The following is a 22,522-nucleotide window of genomic DNA, read 5'->3' as shown; positions in this document are numbered from 1 at the left end:
TACAGGGAATGTCTCCCCGTACTGCTGTCGCAGTGAGTGGGGGGGATCAGAAAATGACTGCAACATTTGGGAGTATGAACAATGTCCACCCTAAAAATGTAATATGTTCCCAAAGGTGAACTTATCTTTTAATTTCCCCCTATTTTTGGGCAAAGTACACTCTTTATTGGAGACATGGCATCCCAGACTGCATTTGTGGTTCAGGCGATGCAACATTATAAAAATTAGCATTTTACCAAAATCTCTATACCTTTTCCAGTCCCTACCTATCGTTATTCCCCCTTGATACTTTCAACAAGTTCATTCTCTGTTTACTGAGTTCATCTGGGCCCACAAACAGTCCCGAATCTGCCGCCAACCATTGACATTGCCTAAGCAAGTTGGGGGACAAGCTGTCCCATATTTACATAAATATTACCAAGCAGTCCACTAAGGTGTTTTTTTTACGTGTTTTGGGGATTTACCACCCCCCTCCCCCCCAAGGCTCACCCTTTAATAGGACTCAGGACCTGAATATGCTGTTGGCTTTTCTCTACTATGTTGACTTCCGCTCGTCGACTCTTAATTTTTCCCTATGCCGGGCAACATACGATTTCCCCCTGGGTCTTCTAGACAGACCCATTAACCCTTCACTAGACTCCGGGTGCTTTCAGGCCTTTCCATTTCAGCAGAGGACTGGCCCTCCCTGCAGCTCCTGGCAAGTTCCATAGGCACTTGGACTTTTGGAGGGCATTGCAATTGCATCACTTCTTGCATTCCCATCCACCTCCACTTGCCTTTTGTCACTGTCTCCCTACTCTTCGATTTAGGAGCTTTTCCTCACACACTTTCAAAAGTCTACTGCTTACTTGTAGCACTCCCGCGACGATCACCGACTGCACTTTTTTGAAAAAATGGGAATTGGACTTGGGTAGAAACTTTGCAGCGGATCAATGGAATAATATTATTAGGTTTTCCTTAAAATCCTCAAATTTGTACGAGGTTCCAGGAAACCAACTTCAAAAATTTGACCCGTTGGTACCACACATCATTGCTTTTTCATAAATACTTTCCAAATACTACTGATCAGTGCTGGTGGTACCGGAAGTAACAGAGGACACAGCTACATGTTTTCTGGTCCTGCCCTAGACTCAACCATTACTGGAAAGAGGTTTGGATATTGTTCAAAAGTTCACTGATTATAATATCCCGGAGGATCCGGGTTTCTTTCTCCTTCATGTTTTAAACATACAGTAAATGTAAAAAGTCTACACACCCCTGTTAAAATGCCAGGTTTCTGTGATGTGAAAAAGAGACAAAACTAAATAATTTCAGAACTTTTTCTACCTTTAATGTGACCTATAAACTGTACAACTCAATGAAAAAACAAATGGGGGGGGGGGGTAAAAATAAAAATCTAAAATATTGTGGTTGCATATGTGTGAAAACCCTCTAATAACTGAGGATGTAGCAATCACATTCAAACACATGTTAAATAGGAGTCAGTACACCTGCCATCAATTAAAGTGCCTCTGAGTAACCTCAAATAAAGTTCAGCTGTTGTAGTAGTTTCTTTCCACACAATGAGAGGTGTACACCAAAACCTGGGCTTTGTGGAACATGTTTGTCTACTCTGAGGAGGGTAAGGCCATCCATGAGACAGGTTCCACTGATTGAGGGTACTGGTGGTGCCCTCCCTTCGGTCATCCCAGCTCTCACCCCTCCCCTTTTTTTTCCTTCTTGCCCCCTTTCCTTTCTATATCTACACTTTATCCCTTTCATCTTTTCTCCCTTTTACTATAAAATTCTAAAATCCAGGTGATTCTCTGTGCACCTTCTCTGCCATCATTTGCTTCATACCTCCTTTATTAAATTGGATCCATCTCTGGTTTTCATTTGTATTATTACAGAAAGTCTGCCAAACCTACATGTGTTTTGGATTTCAAACTACTATTTTGTACTGTAGTCTTATCTATTGGATGTTTACGATTGTATCTTGTACTATGGTATATCTCTAATCTTATATTGTTTTCTGAAAGACTTGGAAGCTGCCATTTTGTTAAACAAATAATTTGTATAAAGGGCCAAAAAGCCCTCCCGATAAGATAGACAGCACTATCTACATGACATTCAGTGAGGGTTCACGTTAAGAGACTTGCCAGTGACTACAAACCCTACACTAGTCTATCCCTATGCAGTTTGTCATCAGCGCTTTCTATGCTTTCCCTATCACACATAAAGCACTGTGTCTATATAAAAAAAAGGAGAGAAGGGGCAGGCAGGACTTTTAAGGTACCAAGGAAGACAATCAATTTGAAAAAATATAAATTTTATTTAAACAATTCTTTAAAATTGCAGTAAACATTTACAAGAATCACATATTACTTCTTTGGACATATACAACCACTTCTTACTCTACATGTTTCACTCAGAGGAGCTTCTTCAGGAGTTTTTTGAGAAGTGTCACATGAAGTATTATATACTATAAAAAAAAAGCAACAATTGTAAAAGAATATGCTAAAACTTGCCATAAATATGGCATGTCACGTGGCATGTCAATAAGACATTCCATTTTATATATTTTATAGAGAGATAATCATACATCACATGGCATGTCAATAATACATGCCTTTATATATTTTATAGAGAGATAATCATACATTTTAGAGAGTGCATTTTATACAGAATAACGATGAACTGAAAAGGAATGCCTACTGGATACTTATATTCATAAAACACTTATTTACGATGCATAGATTGAAGCCAGGATTTATAAAAATGGGAAGACCATTTGTAACCAAAGAGAGAGGATCAATTAAAACTTTTTCATATAATTGAATTTTAAATTAAATAATCCTATAAAGTGTATATTAGTAAGGAAAGCAAAACATTTACCTCAATTCTAAATGAAAATGAGGTAAATGTTTTGTCTTAATAACTAATATACACGCTATAGGATTATTTCATTTAAAATGTAATTATATGAATAAGTTTTAATTTATCCTCTCTCTTTGGTTACAAAAGGTCTTCCCATTTTTGTAAATCCTGGTTTCAGTCTATGCATCTTAAACTAGTGTTTTATGAATACAAGCATCTGGTAGGCATTCCTTTTCAGTTCATCATTATTCTGTATACAATGTACTCTCTAAAATGTATGAATATCTATCTATAAAATACATAAAGGTATATTTATTAATGCCAATTTTTAGCATATTCATTTACAATTGTTGCTTTTCTTATAGTATTTAATACTTCATGCGACACTTCTCAAAAAACTCCTGAAGAAGCTCCTCTGAACGAAACATGTAGAGTAAGAAGAGGTTGTATATGTCCAAAGAAATAATAAGTGATTCTTGTACATGTTTACTGCGATTTTAAAGAATTGTTTAAATAAAATGTATATTTTTTCAAATTGATTGTTTTCCTTGGTACCTTAAAAGTCCCGCCTGCCCCTTCTCTGATCTGTTGTCACCCAGTTCCTTAACACACAGTGTCTATATAACTGCTGCCTGTAACCTTTACCTTTTATAGTGAGAGCTTATCCAAAAGCCCCCTTATTGGCACTTTTAAGGCCACTTGTTCACATTATAAAGCTAAACCGTGCATTATGGTTACAAAGCTAAAATAATTCTCTAGGACCACAAATTTCTAACTCCTTGCTGTAAATGCATGGTAGCCACAAAGCTGAAACTCATCCCTAACCATCTCCTAGAACCTTTTAGTATATTATTTATTGGTTCAACTCCAAATACGACACCTCTACCCTTTTTAGGAGACACATTTAACATGCAGCACACAAACCAAACATGTAACTTTAATGTAGACATTTAACATGCAGCATTACACACAGAACAAACATGTAACATTTTCGTAGATTAACAATTAATGATGTAGTAGCGTGCAATGGGAAAAAAAATTAACACAAATGTTATCAAATGCAGGATTTTCCCACATAGTCCAAAAATTATTAAAGCACACCATGTACATGTGGTGGTTTTATAAATACACAATGAAACTCAAAGAAAGAAATGAATTAGGTGTAATGAAGAGACAGCAGACACATGGAAATTGCATGCAAAAAAAGTTCAAACAAGTAATTGCAAACATAAAATTATTATGCAACATACAGTACATATGAATCTTGTACACAAATCTTAATACTGATCGTATTTACATCACACAAGTATGATATTGGCACAGTAAAGTAAATGCACATATGATAGCACTAAATAAAAATGATAAATAATGCAAAAGTCTTAAACCTATAATTATTTATATTAGCCTTGTAGCCATTTGGAGAAGCCTGCTTCTTTGTGCAGCTTTCCTCCAAACTAAGTTCTCTTCCTCTTCATCATTGACTTGTAGACACTGGAGAATCTTTACATAATTAAGGCCCCTTTCACACGGGGCGGATCAGTAATGATCCGCCCCGTGATGATCCGCTCGCTCAGCTGGGATCGCTCCGTTGTCCCCACTGAGCTGGCGGCGGACAGGGCGGTCTCCGCACACTGTGCAGGGACCGCCCTGTCAGCTCTCCACTCTCCTCTATGGCGGTCGGATGAGCACGGACCGTCTGTCCGTGTCCATCCGATCCACTCTGCAGACAGATAGAAAAATAGGATTTTCCTCCGTCTGCAGAATCGGACAGTAGCGGAGGCGGACGATATCGGGTGTCTGCAGATGTTCATCCGCAGACACCCGCTATCCCATAGGGATGAATGTATGCCGTATTTCATCCGCAACAGGATGGATGAAATACGGACATATCATCTGCATGTGTGAAAGGGGCCTTAAGATTATCCCCTTTGCACTGACCGTATGCAAATTTGCATTCATCGCTTGAAACGGTTAAACCGGGGTGATGCCTGCAACTGTTTGTTAGAGCCAACTTATTCTTAAGGCTGCTTAAGATTCTCGCCTTGTTTTTTTCTACAGAAATATCTATAACTACATCGTAATTATTCAGGATTATTACAACTATGGCAGTCCTGATATAAAAAAAACAGCCACAAAAGAGTATCACTCCTGCAAAAAAGTCTCTACTCCTATTTTCGCCTATTTTCCTATAGTACCACTGATCGCAAAAGAGGAACAAGAAAAATGGATATAGTACTACTCTAAGTACTACTCCAAAGCCCCTTGCACACAGGCCGTTAAGCCCCTGTGCATGTAATCCTGGCATTTTAGTACGCCTGAATGGCAAAGGCAGAGTTTAGCCTCGGACCGATGCGGCATCCAGCTAAGTATAATAGAGGAAAAAACCCAAACCCATACTTCTCTTTTAATGGTGTATGCATGTATTAACCGCTTGCCAAACGCTCTATAGCACATTTACTGCTAGAGGGTGGCTGCACAGTGCAGGATCTTGTATATATACGTGAACCTACACTTCCAGGTTTTGGGCGCAAGTGCGCGCCACTGGCGGCTCTTCCCGCTGTGAATCTATATAGCAGGTCCTGCGGGCCCGATGTCTGCCAGCAGCCGCTAATCGTTCTGCACACAGGCAGAATGGTAGTCTCCCATGTAAACAAGGCAGATTGCCGTTCTGTCAGTACAGAAGGCATGGGCCCTGTGTTTCTATAAAGCAGGAACACCAATCCGTTCCTTCCACTAGTAAAAACACCTCCCCCATTACACTGATTCACCAGCTAGGCACACAGTTAACCGTTTGATCGCCCCTGATGTTAACCCCTTCCCAGACAGTGTCATTAGTACAGTGACAGTGCATATTTTTGGCACTGATCACTGTAATAATGTCACTGGTTCTCAAAAAAAGTATCAAGTGTCAGTTTGGTGTCCAATTTGTCTGCCACAATATCGCATTCCTGCTATAAGTCGCTATAAAATAAATAAATAAAAATTCCATAAATATATCCCAATGTTTGAAGACACTATAACTTTTGCGCAATCCAATCAATATACGCTTATTGGAATTTTTTTGGACCAAAAATATGTAGCAGAATACATACTGGGCTAAATTCATAAAGAAATTTGATTTTTTTTTTTACATTTGGATATGTTTTAAAAAAGAAAGTAAAAAATATTGTTTTTTTTTTATTTCAAAATGGTCTTTCATTTTTTGTTTATAGCACAAAAAAGAAAAACAGAAGAGTGATCAAATAACACCAAAAGAAAGCTCTATTTGTGGGTAAAAAAAGCTATCAATTTTATTTGGGAAAAGCGCCACATGACTGCGAAATTGTCAGTTAAAGTGACGCAGTGCCGTAATGCTAAAAAATGGCCTGGTCATGAAAGTGGGGTAAAACCTCCGGAGGTCAAGTGGTTAATTGCTTAACTACTCATGGCCTACATGCACAGTTGAACACTCTCCACTATGAAGACTTTTAATACTTATCTTTGATAATAAAAAAAACAATAAATATGTGGAGAAAATGGCAATCTGTGTTTCTTAACCCTATCCAAAGAACATCTATATTTATGCAGCCCATAACAATGTTTGTTCATATTATCCCTTTGGAGATAGATAAAGCTAACTTATCAAAACCTGTTCAAATGAGATACGGGATGGCTATTCCTATGCAAAAAAACGATGTGTCATCATGTATCCCCCGTAGTGGTTGGTCACATTCAGCTCAACTTGCTCTGTAATATTGAAAGACATTCACTACTCATTCAAGTAGCTTCCTCGGATCTAATGATTGCAAAGAACATACCCCAGCCACACTGGTAATTCAATTACCTTAAAGTGGAAGTAAACCCTCCTATCGTTTTCAGCCAAGGAAGCTGCCATCTTGGCCTCTGTTTAATCTACAACTGCCATGATGCTCCACATGTGATCAGTTATGACTCCAGCCATTGGATGGTTTGACAGTCTGGTTGAGAGCACAACCAATGGGAGAGTTACATTCCCGACACGTGGCAGAAATCTAACTTATTTGAAATGGTTAAATGGATGGGTTTACTTCCATTTTAATCTAGTTGTCAAGTGTTAGTGCTCATGTTGATTTTCCAAGAACGAGATGGAAAGTGTGAAGGTCTCTCAAATAATCTGTTCAAATTACAAAATCCCACCTCAATGGTGCCACAAAGTCTATGATTAGTGTTAATTCTCTGCGTTGCATAACTGAGGTTGTGAATCCTCAGGGTAGTGATTTTAAATGGAATAAAATGTTGGTGACAAATGGTGTTGAAGTGTCTCTGTTTAGGCATGGTTGCTCTCCTCTGTGCCTTGCCCTTGGTGGTACATATTGTACTCCATTACCAATGCAAAGTGGAAAATGGTCTGAACTGGAACCGATGAAAAAGAATTGACTAGTATTTATTTACCAAGGAAAAAAATCCTAAATTTTTTTAAAATTGTGGATATAGCCTATACCAGAACTGAATAAACCAGAGTTTTTTTTTAAATTAGACTTATTTGGCACGAAGAGTTATTTCTTTACAGGTTCTCCTAACCTGCTCCCGGGCTTCCTGCAGTTGTTTCAGCGCCTCTTCCAAACGCAGGACATCCTCCTTTAGCTGTTTTTCTCTGCGCTGAGCGTTCTGCAGATCCCTCCTCGCCTCTTCCAGTTCTGCATCCCGCCTCTGTGATGCCATGTCACGTTGCAAGTCTAGACTACGAGGAGCCTGCCAGTTCACAGCATGTTCTAGAACTGAGGAGATAACATAATTAAATTGCATGTCAGCGCAAAAAAAAAAAAAAAGCATGCAATAAATCTCGGCAATAGACCCACGTTTTATCCCTTTAAAGACCCTACAAGTACAGAAAAATACCTGATCTGGTAGAATAGCTCTCAGCTTCTAGGTCCTATTGTGGGCTGACAACACAGTTTGTGGACTAAGGCCGACCATAGACAGAGCGAATTTCCCCCATTAACCCCCCATAAGTGTTGATGGGGGCATTCTTCTTGCTCTGTAATGTATGGTCTTATAGCTGCGCCATCTTTAACCACTTTCAGACCGGACCATTTTGCTGGTAAATGACCAGAGGTCTTTTTACACTTTGGCACTGCGCTGCTTTAACTGGTAATTGCGCGGTCATGCAATGTTGTACCCAAACAAAATTTGCGTCCTTTTCTTCCCACAAATAGAGCTTTCTTTTGATGGTATTTGATTGCCTCTGCGATTTTTATTTTTTGCGATATAAACGTAAAAAGACCGCAAATTTTGAAAAAAAATGATATTTTCTACTTTTTGTTATTAGAAAAATCCAATAAACTCAATTTTAGTCATACATTTAGGACAAAATGTATTCAGCCACATGTCTTTGGTAAAAAAAAAGTCAATAATTGTATATTTATTGGTTTGCGCAAAAGTTGTCACATCTACAAACTAAGGTACGTTTTCTGGAATTTACGCAGCTTTTAGTTTACGACTGCCTATCTCATTTCTTGAGGTGCTAAAATGACAGGGCAGTACAAAACCCCCCCAAATGACCCCATTTTGGAAAGTAGACCCCCTAAGGAAATTGATAAGAGGCATGTTGAGCCCATTGAATATTTTATTTTTTTGCCTCAAGCGATTGAATAATGACAAAAAAAAAAATTTTTTTTTTTTTTTACACAAAGTTGTCACTAAATGATATATTGCTCACACATGCTATGGGCATATGTGAAATGACACCCCAAAATAAATTCTGCTGCTTCTCCTGAGTACGGGGATACCACATATGTGGGACTTTTTGGGAGCCTAGCCGCGTACAGGGCCCCGAAAACCAAGCACCGCCTTCAGGCTTTCTAAGGGCGTACATTTTTGATTTCACGCCTCACTACCTATTACAGTTTTGAAGGCCATAAAATGCCAAGATGGCACAAAACCCCCACAAATGACCCCATTTTAGAAAGTAGACACCCCAAGCTATTTGCTGAGAGGCATGTTGAGTCCATGGAATATTTTATATTTTGCCACAAGTTGCGGGAAAATTACAAACTTTTTTTTTTTTTTTTTTTTTTTCACAAAGTTGTCACTAAATGATATATTGCTCATGCATGCCATGGGCATATGTGAAATGACACCCCAAAATAAATTCTGCTGCTTCTCCTGAGTACGGGGATACCACATATGTGGGACTTTTTGGGAGCCTAGCCGCGTACGGGGCCCCGAAAACCAAGCACCGCCTTCAGGCTTTCTAAGGGCGTAATTTTTTGAGTTCACTTCTCACTACCTATTACAGTTTTGAAGGCCATAAAATGCCAAGATGGCACAAAACCCCCACAAATGACCCCATTTTAGAAAGTAGACACCCCAAGCTATTTGCTGAGAGGCATGTTGAGTCCATGGAATATTTTATATTTTGCCACAAGTTGCGGGAAAATTACAAACTTTTTTTTTTTTTCACAAAGTTGTCACTAAATGATATATTGCTCACGCATGCCATGGGCATATGTGAAATGACACCCCAAAATAAATTCTGCTGCTTCTCCTGAGTACGGGGATACCACATATGTGGGACTTTTTGGGAGCCTAGCCGCGTACGGGGCCCCAAAAACCAAGCACCGCCTTCAGGCTTTCTAAGGGCGTTACAGTTTTGAAGGCCATAAAATGCCAAGATGGCACAAACCCCCCCCCCCAAATGACCCCATTTTAGAAAGTAGACACCCCTAAATTTAGGGGTACACTAGTGAGACTAGGTAATAAATGGCGGGTGCCCTGAAACTATAAAAAAATAACTAACCAACCAGCGTCACCTGTAACAGTTATATGGTGATCACTGGTGAAAGGGTTAACTAGGGGGCAATCAGGGGGCTTTATGCGGTAGTATATGGGGGTCCCTGGCGCTATAAAAAGCTGCGGCGAACCTAAATACCTACCTGCCTAACTAGCGTCACCTGTGACACTAATACAGCGATCAGAAAAACGATCGCTTATTAGGCTGGGTTCACACTGGAGCGATGCGGGAACGCCACGAATGCGCGGCGGGTTCCCGCATCGCATGCCTCCCGGCGGCAGTTCACACTGCCCTATGCGAACTGCTGGGAGTGTCAGTGAAATGTTAATGACACCCCCAGATCAGTTCGCATATCGCAGTGCGATCTGCAAACTTGGATCGCATGGTGTGAACACCCATGCGATCCGATTCTGCTGCGGACCAAAAAAAGGGTCCCGTGCGAGTTTGCGGCGGGTGCGGCGGGTGCGACACGAATTCAGCCATACTATCTGTATAGCTGAACTCGAATCGCACAGAGATCGGATGTGATTTGCACTGCAGTGCGGTGCGAATCACATCCGTTCTCATAAACCGCTGCAATGTGAACCCAGCCTTAGTGACACTGGCGACGGGGGGTGATCACGGGGTTAAACCTTTATTGGGGGGGTTAGGGGGGTACCTTAGAACTAAAGGGGGCTAACCCTAACTGCCCTAACAGTTATTAGTCACAAATGACACCTGCCGGGTGATCAGGGGGTTAAACCTTTATTAGGTAATAAATGGCGGGTGCCCTGAAACTATAAAAAAATAACTAACCAACCAGCGTCACCTGTAACAGTTATATGGTGATCACTGGTGAAAGGGTTAACTAGGGGGCAATCAGGGGGCTTTATGCGGTAGTATATGGGGGTCCCTAGCGCTATAAAAAGCTGCGGCGAACCTAAATACCTACCTGCCTAACTAGCGTCACCTGTGACACTAATACGGCGATCAGAAAAATGATCGCTTATTAGGCTGGGTTCACACTGGAGCGATGCGGAAACGCCGCGAATCCGCGGCGGGTTCCCGCATCGCATGCCTCCCGGCGGCAGTTCACACTGCCCTATGCGAACTGCTGGGAGTGTCAGTGAAATGTTACTGACACCCCCAGATCAGTTCGCATATCGCAGTGCGATCTGCAAACTCGGATCGCATGGTGTGAACACCCATGCGATCCGATTCTGCTGCGGGCCAAAAAAAGGGTCCCGTGCGAATTTGCGGCGGGTGCGGCGGGTGTGGCGGGTGCGGCGGGTGCGGCGAATGGCTGAACTCGAATCGCACAGAGATCGGATGTGATTTGCACTGCAGTGCGGTGCGAATCACATTCGTTCTCATAAACCGCTGCAATGTGAACCCAGCCTTAGTGACACTGGCGACGGGGGGTGATCACGGGGTTAAACCTTTATTGGGGGGGTTAGGGGGGTACATTAGAACTAAAGGGGGCTAACCCTAACTGCCCTAACAGTTATTACAGTCACAAATGACACCAATGCAAAAAAAAAAAAAAAAAAAAAAAAAATGACATTGGTGTCACTGTGACTGGGGGGCAGGGGTAATTGGGGGGGTGATCGGGGGGTAAAGGGGGGGTGTGAGTGTGCCTGGCATGTTCTACTGTGTGTGGGATGTGTTGGTGCAACTCACTGATCCGCTCTCCTCCGTGTCGGAACGAAAAATACCGACACGGAGGAGAGAATACATCACTTCCTCTCCTGTGTTTACATTACAGGAGAGGAAGTGATGTCACCGGGGATTTCCATTCGTCGGGAGCGATCGCGAGGGGGTGGCCATGAATGAATGGCCGTCCCCTCGTCCGGGATCGCTCCCGAACGAAAACCGACCGCCGCAGGCACCGGGCGGGGGCCCGATCGGGCCCCCGACCCGCGGGAGGCAAATCACGTACATCTACGTGCTTATGCCTGCCCGTGCCATTCTGCCGACGTACATCGGCGTGAGGCGGTCGGCAAGTGGTTAATCTAATGCATTTTTAGGGTGTGTCCCCCATGTCTTTGTTTGCTGGGCAACTGTCCCTGCTTGCAGAACACAGTGAGTATTGCTAGCGGCTATAACAACCAGCAATAATCGCATGTAAAATCAGACAGGCTGGTTGTAACCAAGTTGATTGAGCAATAACTTGGGTACATTCAGACTGTCCATACACGGTTTGAATCTGGTCCAGTTCAGCTTGAACCGGATGAGATTCGAACTGTCTATGGCCAGCTTAAGGGTTGCCTATTTTTCGCTTCCTAAACTACTCAGACTCTCCCATCTCCAACGTAAAAGCTAATAATTCTGTAGTTCCAAGATAAGAATTGGAGGGGGGTGGGGGGAGCAAAAGTTCCTTGAGATAACAGGAAGTGTGCACTTGATGCAGGACAGCTCTTCATTTATGAAATGATCAACAGGTATTTTTTGCACTGATATAACAAAAAACCTCCAATGGTATATTTATCAAACCAGAAGGGAGCAAATAAGAGAAATTGTTAAGCTTGGCATGAATTTTAAGAGTCAATATACATTTAATTTGTCAATATCATATCATAAAACTGAAAGGATGTATCAAAATAAAGTATTTTATTGTCTAAGATTTAAAAAATTAATTACACTGCAACTACAGTACTGCCAAAGACGTTTGCAAACATCTGCATATGATTACTGTACACCTAGAACAAAAAAAAATTCAAACAAAGGTTTGAAACAGTTTACTGTCCTTCAGACTTTAGGGGGCCCAGATTGTGCCTGGTAAGGGGGGGGGGGGGGGGGTGAATCAAAAATGAAAATGTCCCAGGCCAATCATCAGTGGGAATAAACATGGCTTCATGGTTGGTGGTCAGTAGGAGGAGGAGTAGTGGTATCCTCAATGGTATTAGTGGGAGGAATGGTTTCCCATCATTGGTATTAGTGGAAGGAATGGTGTCCCATCATTGGCATTAGTGGGAGGAATAGTGTCTCATCATTAGTATTAGTGGGAGGAATGGTGTCTCATCATTGGTATTAGTGGGAGGAATAGTGCACCATCATTGTTAATAATGGAAAATGCAGTGCCCAATTGTTGGTGTCAGTGAGTTGAGTTGCATCTTGATATAGTGTGTTCCTTTATCCTGCAGGGTCCCGACACCCTTACAAACACATACTAGGGCCAATTTGCAGACAGGATCCGATTAACCTACCAGCATGTCTTTGGAGTGTGGGAGGAAACCGGAGTACCCGGAGGAGACACATGCAGGCACAGGGAGAACATGCAAACTCCAGGCAGATGGTGTCATAGTTGGGATTTGAACCAGCAAGCCTATTGCTGCTAGATGAGAGTGCTAACCACCACACCACTGTGGAAGGAAGAGTGCTTCAAGGGCCAGGTAAAGGCTAGCAGAGGGCCACGTGTAGCCCTCGGGCCGTAGTTTGGAGACCCCTGACCTAGAGGCACCATCACTTTCAGGGTGAATGGGGATCACTGTATGATAAAGGAAACTTTTAATGAAGAATCATATAGACGCCATTGCCCAGCTCTTTCTCCAAAAAAATATTTCCGACGGAAAAAGTCAGACAGAGCCCACACACAATCGGATTTTCCAAAAATATAATTCTATCTGACCTTTTCCGTCAGAATTTCCGACCATGTGTACAGGGCATTAGATGTGCAAAACATATTTATGTGTCAATGTACTAATAAAACAAAGATAATTAATACAAAAATGTAGTTGAAAAGTTGATACATGACACTTGTAAATCTATCAGATTATTCTGTAGTGGAAAAGCCTTGTCAAACATAACAGCGGCTATAGCATACACAATCAATATTAATATCTTATTGACAGTAAACAGATCATCGCAACTTAACTACATTTTCTATCCAAATCTTAAAAGGAAAAATGGAAAAATATGGAGACAACTCTCCTAAGCACCCAAAAATGCTAGTTGTCTGATCAACTGACACCGCAAGGCAAAAAGGATTTCATTTTACGACAAAAATGGCAGGCATCATGGAATCACACCTTTAAATTTGTGTGTAATGACATGCATAATTGAATATAATTGGATATATGCATAGCTAGATTCAAGACAATATTAAAAGATCAGTGGAATATTAAATTCCGAGTTTGATCTCCCTCCTAGGACAGACTACCTTATTCAAAATGGACACTGTTCTTCTTGGCAAGTCTCCTTGTCCCTTATGTATCTACATATTACTAAGAGCTATTTCCCCAACAGCACCAATCAGATTCAAATCTTTGCAGCATGTCTGATACTGATTGGTGGCTAAGATTCTACCTCCAGTTTTTAGGAACAACGTGTTGATACATAAAGCTCTGTCTTTATTGTATACCTTAACAAGATTTCTATGACATTTGAGATTCCTCCGAAATCCAGTTACTCACCATGTGACATGTCTGGTCCATGGTGTAGCGACAGGTATTGCATGCTTGGATTGGTGAGGGCAGATCCAGGGAATGGGTGAGGCTCAGTGCACATCTGTAACTGCTGCTCCAAAGACTGGATGTGGGCTACGTGGGTCAGAACCAGGCCCTTCTGTAAGATATAGTTACAGATCAGTATATTCAACATTACCTTTACCTTACATTTCCTCTCCTTTTCTATATTTCATATAACATCATAAAAAGATTATCTGCTACTACCTGTGTCAGCATTGTCCTCTGATACTCCAAGGAGGCTGGTGGAGTGACATTGAGTGTTCACCTTAAAGCAGACCATGCACCAAAAAGCATCAGGCCTCCAACATGCATCTCAAATTGCTACATGACAGTTATAAAAAAACACACCCGAGGAAAAAAGTTAGAAAACATACTTACCTTATGTATCACCCTCTACTTTAGGTATGTGCTAGAATTAGGATTTTGTGAGTGCAGGTAAATTTAATCAGGCCTAGGCCTGTTTGTTTTGATCTGTGTGGGCCTAGAGCAGCAGCAGGTGACTAACAGATAACATCGTCTTTCTGTTACCCCCCTCTGGCTTCTAGAGGATTCTAGAAGAGATGAGGGGAAGAGAGGTGGAGCTGTCTGAAGGTGTCTCAGGGAGCCCTGACCAATCTCCAAATAGGATTGGCAGGGGTAGGCCTTCTTCAAATAGCCAGGGTCAGCCCTGCTAGGGAGAAGTTGTCAGGTGAAAGAAGCTGGAGATGAAGCACTAGGTTGTCGGGGCCTTTGCGGCACTCCCCAGTCGGGGGGGGGGGGAGTGACATTTGGCCTGAGGGGTTTGGGTGCTGAGAAACAAAGGAGGATCTGGACAGGAGGCACAGAGAGGAACCGAGAAAGACAACGGGAGCTAGTGTTGGCGGGTAAGTCTCCAGGAGGGATCCACCAGAGTGCAGCCAGGAGGGTTGATGAGTGACAGGCACAGTTGGGAAAGTTAGGGTGGCATGCCGGAGTGGACTGGGAGAGTACAGTCTGAGATGGATGTAGAGCCAGCAGGAGAGACTGTGATGTCATGGGCAATGGAGTCTGGCAGCTGCAGTCAGGAGGGCTGGCAGGGCCTTAAGAGGACTGACTGGGAGCAGTAGTCCATCATAGGACAGCTAGCACTAAAGGACTTTTCTTCCACTGTCTTGTTACTACACTAAAGGGGCCCACGGTCTCTGCCTGCAAATGGCAGTTGCTAAGGCCTAACAGAGTCAGAGTTGGGCCTACCATGTGATATCTGTACCAGGAACTAAGTATTGTATAGGAGAGAGGGAATCAGTCTACAAATAAGCATTGGAGAAGACTGGAGCTCTAGAAGTGTAGAGCACTGGAGAAGACTGGAGCTCTAGAAGTGTAGAGCACTGGAGGAGACTGGAGCTCTAGAAGTGTAGAGCACTGGAGGAGACTGGAGCTCTAGAAGTGTAGAGCACTGGAGGAGACTGGAGCTCTAGAAGTGTAAATAGAGGTTCCAACTTATCATCTTATTGATTCCATTATTGGCTCTGGACATTCTATAATTTATCTTACCCTATCCAAGTTCAAAATCCCTCAATAAAAATACAAAACAAACATACAGACTGTTAATTGTCTCTAAGGTGAATGGGAAGTGAATGCCGGGCTGGGCAGGGTGAGAGGTGGACCACAATATCCAGCAGAGGTACAGGGGGTACCTCTACACAGTGCTGGGACAAGGTCATCCAGCGCAAAGATGCCAAGCTGTGCCCCCCTTTCCGTTAGGGTTGAGGTCAGGGTGCCCCCTACCCTTGCAATAAACCATTGCGCCAGGGGCAGCCACCTCTCCTGCCCACCCCTTGTCCCGGCCCTGCCTCTACACATAGAACCAACTTTTGCACTGAACACAGAAATGTCACGATACTTCCAACAAGATCCTGGAAACACTGATAATCTCATGAGAAGCCTTTCCTTTACTGTACATCTGCTAGAGTGAGATGCTCAGGGTTCATATGCACCCATCAAAATTTGTAAATGAAAGTGGTTGTAAATTCTTACATATACTAAGTGAAGAGAATTGGCTGGGTGAAACACAGAGCTAATGCAAATCCTCCTTCATAAGTTGAACCTCATTCAAGGTGGAATAGTGTATAGACACACAAATAATACTGTGAGATAAGGCAATTAAAAAGTCCAAAACTAAAAAGGTTGCAAGAGGTTAATCAGGATGAAAAGTCCCACATGCCATGATGGAAACTGGAACTCACAGGATAGGTAAGGTGTCACCAACCAAACTCATGCTGCGCTTACCGCAACATGTGTGACCCCCTAGATAAGAGTGGTCTGAATGCGCTTCATTTACAATAACAGAGCCAGCATCGCAAGCTGTAAGGCACTCCTCCCCAATCTCCAGGTGGCAAAGCAATATGGTATACTGAAGCCTCAGTAAGCCCTTGTACACACGGTCGGAGAATATGTCGGAATGTGTCCTATCGGACCGTGTCTTCGGATAATCCGACTGTGTGTGGTATGCATCGGACTGATTCCGTCTGAATATCCGTCGGACCCAATTTTCCAACATGTTGGAAATATTTCCCGACCAACTGGTTCGATCGGACATACTCCGGTCATGCGTAGAGAATTTTGATAGGTCTAAGTGCCACGCATGCTCAGATCAAATTCCTACATCAAAGCTTTTGGCTACTAGCCTGAACGTAGTCCCATCGTAATGAAATTATGTCATCACGTTCTGAATGATCGGATTTTTTGACAACTTAGTCCGACCATGTGTGTGCAACAGTTTCGGACAAGATCCGACGGACAAAATCCGACGGATTTGGTTGTCGAAATCTCTGACCGTGTGTACAGGGGCTAACAGATACAGGCTCAGTCACCGGACAGCCGATGCTATACATCTACAGTGCCTTGCGAAAGTATTCGGCCCCCTTAAACTTTTCAACCTTTTGCCACATTTCAGGCTTCAAACATAAAGATACAAAATTTTTGTGAAGAATCACCAACAAGTGGGACACAATTGTGAAGTGGAACGAAATCTATTGGATATTTTAAACTTTTTTAGCAAATAAAAACTGAAAAGTGGTGCGTGCAAAATTATTCAGCCCCTTTACTTTCAGTGCAGCAAACTCACTCCAGAAGTTCAGCGAGGATCTCTGAATGATCCAATGTTGTCCTAAATGACTGATGGTGATAAATAGAATCCACCTGTGTGTAATCAAGTCTCTGTATAAATGCACCTGCTCTGTGATAGACTCAGGGTTCTGTTGAAAGCGCAGAGAGCATCATGAAGACCAAGGAACACACCAGGCAGGTCCGTAATACTGTTGTGGAGAAGTTTAAAGCCAGATTTGGATACAAAAAGATTTCCCAAGCTTTAAACATCCCAAGGAGCACTGTGCAAGCGATCATTTTGAAATGGAAGGAGTATCTGACCACTGCAAATCTACCAAGACCTGGCCGTCCCGCTAAACTTTCAGCTCAGACAAGGAAAAGACTGATCAGAGATGCAGCCAAGAGGCCCATGATCACTGGATGAACTGCAGAGAACTACAGCTGAGGTGGGAGAGTCTGTCCATAGGACAACAATCAGTCGTACACTGCACAAATCTGGCCTTTATGGAAGAGTGGCAAGAAGAAAGCCATTTCTCAAAGATATCCATATAAAGTCTTGTCTAAAGTTTGCTACAAGCCACCTGGGAGACACACCAAACATGTGGAAGAAGGTGCTCTGGTCAGATGAAACCAAAATCTAACTTTTTGCCCACAATGCAAAACGATATGTTTGGCGTAAAAGCAACACAGCTCATCACCCTCAACACACCATCCCCACTGTCAAACATGGTGGTGGCAGCATCATGGTTTGGGCCTGCTTTTCTTCAGCAGGGACAGGGAAGATGGTTAAAATTGAGGGGAAGATGGATGCAGCCAAATACAGGACCATTCTGGATGAAAACCTGTTGGAGTCTGCAAAAGACCTGAAACTGGGACGGAGATTTATCTTCCAACAAGACAATGATCCCAAACATACAGCAAAATCTACAAAGGAATGGTTCACAAATAAACGTATCCAGGTGTTAGAATGGCCAAGTCAAAGTCCAGACCTGAATCCAATCGAGAATCTGTGGAAAGAGCTGAAAACTGCTGTTCACAAACGCTCTCCATCCAACCTCACTGAGCTCGAGCTGTTTTGCAAGGAAGAATGGGCAAGAATTTCAGTCTCTCGATGTGCAAAACTGATAGAGACATACCCCAAGCGACTTGCAGCTGTAATCGCAGCAAAAGGTGGCTCTACAAAGTATTAACGCAAGGGGGCCGAATAATTTTGCACGCCCCACTTTCAATCCAATAGATTTCGTTCCACTTCACAATTGTGTCCCACTTGTTGGTGATTCTTCACAAAAAATAAAAATTTTATATCTTTATGTTTGAAGCCTGAAATGTGGCAAAAGGTTGAAAAGTTTAAGGGGGCCGAATACTTTCGCAAGGCACTGTATTTACCAACACTGCCTGAACCCTCCTCTGAGACAGCAGGCAGGATCAGCCGTACATATCCTGATCGGCTGCCCGGTGAGTGAGTCACTTCAGACAATTTATCCTGACACCAAAAGGAAAATGGTGACAGGAGGGACCTCCAGCTGATTGACAGCCTCAGCTCTGTTCCTGTGTGCTGTGTGAAGGGGGGTCCCTTCCCTCCAATCATTTCTCAGAGCTTTCCTCATTGAGCGTAACTTCAGCTCTCCGTCCCTTTTTTTTTTTTTTGACAGCTCAGACAAGCTTTATAAATTCAGCACTTTCAACGCATGAAGAGAGGACTGGAGATAAACAGGTACAAGCTATGTAGGGAGATTTGTTTCATCCCTGTGTATCACCTGAGGCTGTTCACTTCACTGGTTATATGTGGGGGTTTACAGACACTTTAACCACTTGCTTACTGGGCACCTAAATCCCCTTCCTGCCCAGACCAATTTTCAGCTTTCAGCGCTGACGCACATTGAATGACAATTGCGCGGTCATGCTACACTGTACCCAAATTAAATTTTTATCACTTTTTTCACACAAATAGAGTTTTCTTTTGGTGGTATGTAATAACTACTGGGGTTTTTATTTTTTGCTAAACAAACAAAAAAAGATGGAAAATTTTGAAGAAAAAAATTATTATGTTTCATAGTTTGTTATAAAATTTTGCAAGCAGGTCATATTTCTCCTTCATTGATGTGCGCTGATGAGACAGCACTGATGGGCACTGATAGGCACAAATAAGGCAGCACTGATGGGGACAGATGAAGCTGTACTGATGGGCACAGATAAGGCAGCACTAATGGGCACTGATAAGATGGCACTGATGGGCCCTGATGGGTGGCATTGATGAGCACTGATAGGTGTTACTGATAGGTACCACTGATAGATGGCACTGATGGGCACTGGTAGGTGACACTGATGGGCAGCACTGTTGATGAGGCACTGATTGGTAGCACTGTGGGCACTGGTAGGTGGCGCTGGTGGGCACTGGTAGGCAGCACTGTTGTGCACTGGTTAGTGGCACTGACAGGTGGCACAGGTGGGCACAGATGAGCTGATGGCGGGATCAACCCCTTACTCCAATTTGTGATCAGCCGAGTCTCATAGACTTGCTGATCACAGAGCACAGCGTGTGCGTATTGCAGGCCGCTCGGGCATGGGAAGACGTCTATTGACATACTCCCGCCAAAGTAGGTCCGCCATGTAGCTGTCATTCGGCTATAGTGCAGATCTGAAGAAGTGAAAGGATCGCTAAAACAAAAAAAGTACATGATATAGCCCACACCTGTAAAGAATATTAATTATAAAGAAGCTGGTACAGACAGGGAGAAGAATTGGCAGTGCCAGCAACGGTCTTTAATCTTTGCACAAACTATAATTTATGGGATAGATAACTGAGCAGTGATTCGATGGTGTCCTTGGAAACAACATCCACTACAAAGAAAGCTGGAACCAGCATTTCATAGTTCCAGCAAGTTATTTGTTTAGTCTCCCTAGCTAACTCCTTCTGTGGGACTAAGGGGTTAAAAGTTGCTCCTGTCAACACAGACGGGAGCTCTAGCGTTGGAGGTGTCAAGGGGTAATTTCTTGCACTGCAGCACCACCAAAATCTTAAACACCATTTTAGCATCCCAAAAAACAGCTCACAGACACCAGAGTAGACCACCAAACTGTAGGCCCACATTATTGCTATGTGGGGGTTCCTGCTGGCTGTATTGCCTGGAGCTCTGCAGGACCATTCATAGGATAGTAATGTCCCAAGCAGTCCTGTAAAACCTAAGATACATCAGCGACACAGAGCCTATGGGGGCTCTACCAAACTCTTCCTCAGCTCTGATTAGGACTTCCCCTCACCATGCCCAGGTGCTGCTGTATCTGAAGTCTGTTAGTGTTTGAAAGGAGGAAATGAAGTAGTAAGTGGGGTGCCCCAAGGTTCCATCTTGGGACCAATTCTATTCAATGTATTCATAAATAATATAGGGGATGAGATAATTAGCTCAATCTCAGTTTTTGCAGATGACACAAAAATAAGCAGGACAATAACTTCACATCAAGATATAGAAATCTTACAGAAAGACCTGAACAAAATAATTGAGAGGGCAAATACATGGCAAATGAGGTTTAATCTGGAAAAATGTAAAATAATGCACTTGGGGGTAAAAAAAACATAAATGCAAACTACTCACTAGGGGGAGAACCACTGGGGGAATCAAGGATGGAGAAAGATCTGGGAGTCCTAGTAGATGACAGATTGAGTAATAGTATACAATGTCAAGCTGTAGCTACCAAAGCTGGCAGAATATTGGCATGCATAAAAAAGGGGATATACTTCAGAGACAGAACGATAATCCTACCACTTTATAAAACTCTGGTTAGACCACATCTGGAGTATTCCATCCAGTTCTGGTCACCAGTCCTCAGAAGGGATGTGCTGGAACTGGAGAGAGTCCAGAGAAGGACAACAAAACTAATAAGGGGACTGGAGGACCTCAATTACAAGGAACGGCTTAAATCTATTATCGCTGGACAAACTATGCCTGGGGAGATATGATATCGATTTACAAATACCTCAATGGTGATCCCAACATAGGAAAAAAACTATTCAGTCTCAGGGAGTGTTAGCCCTTGTATACACGGTCGGAGATTCCGACAACCAAATCCGTCGGATATTGTCCATCGGATTTTGTCCGAAACTGTTGCATACACACGGTCGGACAAAGTTGTTGGAAAATCCGACGTGATGGCGTTATTTCGTTACGACAGGACTACGTTCATGCTAGTAGCCAATAGTTTTGGTGTAGGAATTTGATCTGAGCATGCGTGGCACTTTGTCCGATCGCAATTCTCTACACATGATCGGCGTATGTCCGATCGGAGCATTTTGTCGGAAAATTTTACCAACAAGTTGGAAAACTTGGTCCGTCGGATACTCCGACGGAAACAGTCCGATGTAGACCACACACATTCGGAATATCCGACAAAACGGTCCGATAAGACACATTCCGTCGGAATCTCCGACCGTGTGTACAAGGGCTAAGAGGACTCGGTGGCACACAATGAGATTGGAGGAGAAGCGGTTCAACCTTAAACTGCGTTAGGGGGTTTTTCACTGTCAGGGCAATAAGGATGTGGAACTCTCTTCCACAATTGGTGGTGGCTGCAGGGAGTATTGCTAGATTTAGGAAACTCTTGGACGTGTATCTTAAAGAACACAACATATAGGGATATGGATATGGGAAATAATTATAGACACTGACACACGTATACCTATACAGGTTGAACTGGATGGACTATTGTCTTTATTCAACCTTACCTACCTACTATGTAACTATATAACTATGTAAGAACATTTGCTGGATGGGGGTTGCTGGGGGAGGGGGATTTTTTCCTAGTGGAGGAAAGATTTTGCTGGAAGACAGAAGTGGATTTTCATCAGAGAGAGGGCAGGCAGCCAGACGCGACAGGGAATGAGGGATGAGATGAGGAATGCTTGGCCAATAATATCACAACTACATGTTTGTTGTCAGAGTATTGTCACAACCACATGTTTGTTGGAATATTGTCACGATTGCATATTTGTTGTCGGAGTATTGTCATGACTGCATGTTTGTTGTCGGAGTATTGTAATGACTGCATGTTTGTTGTCGGAGTATTGTCATGACTGCATGTTTGTTGTCGGAGTATTGTCATGACTGCATGTTTGTTGTCGGAGTATTGTAATGACTGCATGTTTGTTGTCGGAGTATTGTCATGATTGCATGTTTGTTAGAGTATTGTTACTATTGCATGTTTGTTGTCGGAGTATTGTCATGATTGCATGTTTGTTGTCGGAGTATTGTCACGATTGCATGATTGTTGTTGGAGTATTGTCACAATTGCATGCTTGTTGTCGGAGTATTGTCACAATTGCATGCTTGTTGTTGGAGTATTGTCACTATTTAATGTTTGTTTTCTGCATACTGTCAATATTGCCCATTTATTGTCCAAATATTTCCAT

At 42.7% G+C, this 22,522-nt stretch overlaps 1 protein-coding gene across 1 annotated transcript in view; it reads right to left on the bottom strand.

Annotated features, from left to right (window-relative positions):
• The window catches only part of TBKBP1 (TBK1 binding protein 1), a 303,529-nt gene that overhangs the window by 162,223 nt on the left and 118,784 nt on the right, over positions 1-22,522 (bottom strand). Inside the window, exons 4-5 of the mRNA XM_077459725.1 lie at positions 13,999-14,149; positions 7,396-7,592 (exon numbers count right to left, since the gene is read on the bottom strand). Of these exons, the coding sequence (XP_077315851.1) occupies positions 7,396-7,592; positions 13,999-14,149 (348 nt within the window). The remainder of the gene's footprint in view (positions 1-7,395; positions 7,593-13,998; positions 14,150-22,522) is intronic.

This window comes from Lithobates pipiens, unplaced genomic scaffold (assembly GCF_037356315.1).
Source record: "Lithobates pipiens isolate NorthernLeopardFrog02 unplaced genomic scaffold, aLitPip1_a1.2 Scaffold_28, whole genome shotgun sequence".
Lineage (NCBI taxonomy): Eukaryota > Metazoa > Chordata > Amphibia > Anura > Ranidae > Lithobates > Lithobates pipiens.
The sequence above is the reverse complement of the archived record's forward strand: the minus strand, read 5'-3'. Positions and strand labels throughout refer to the sequence as shown.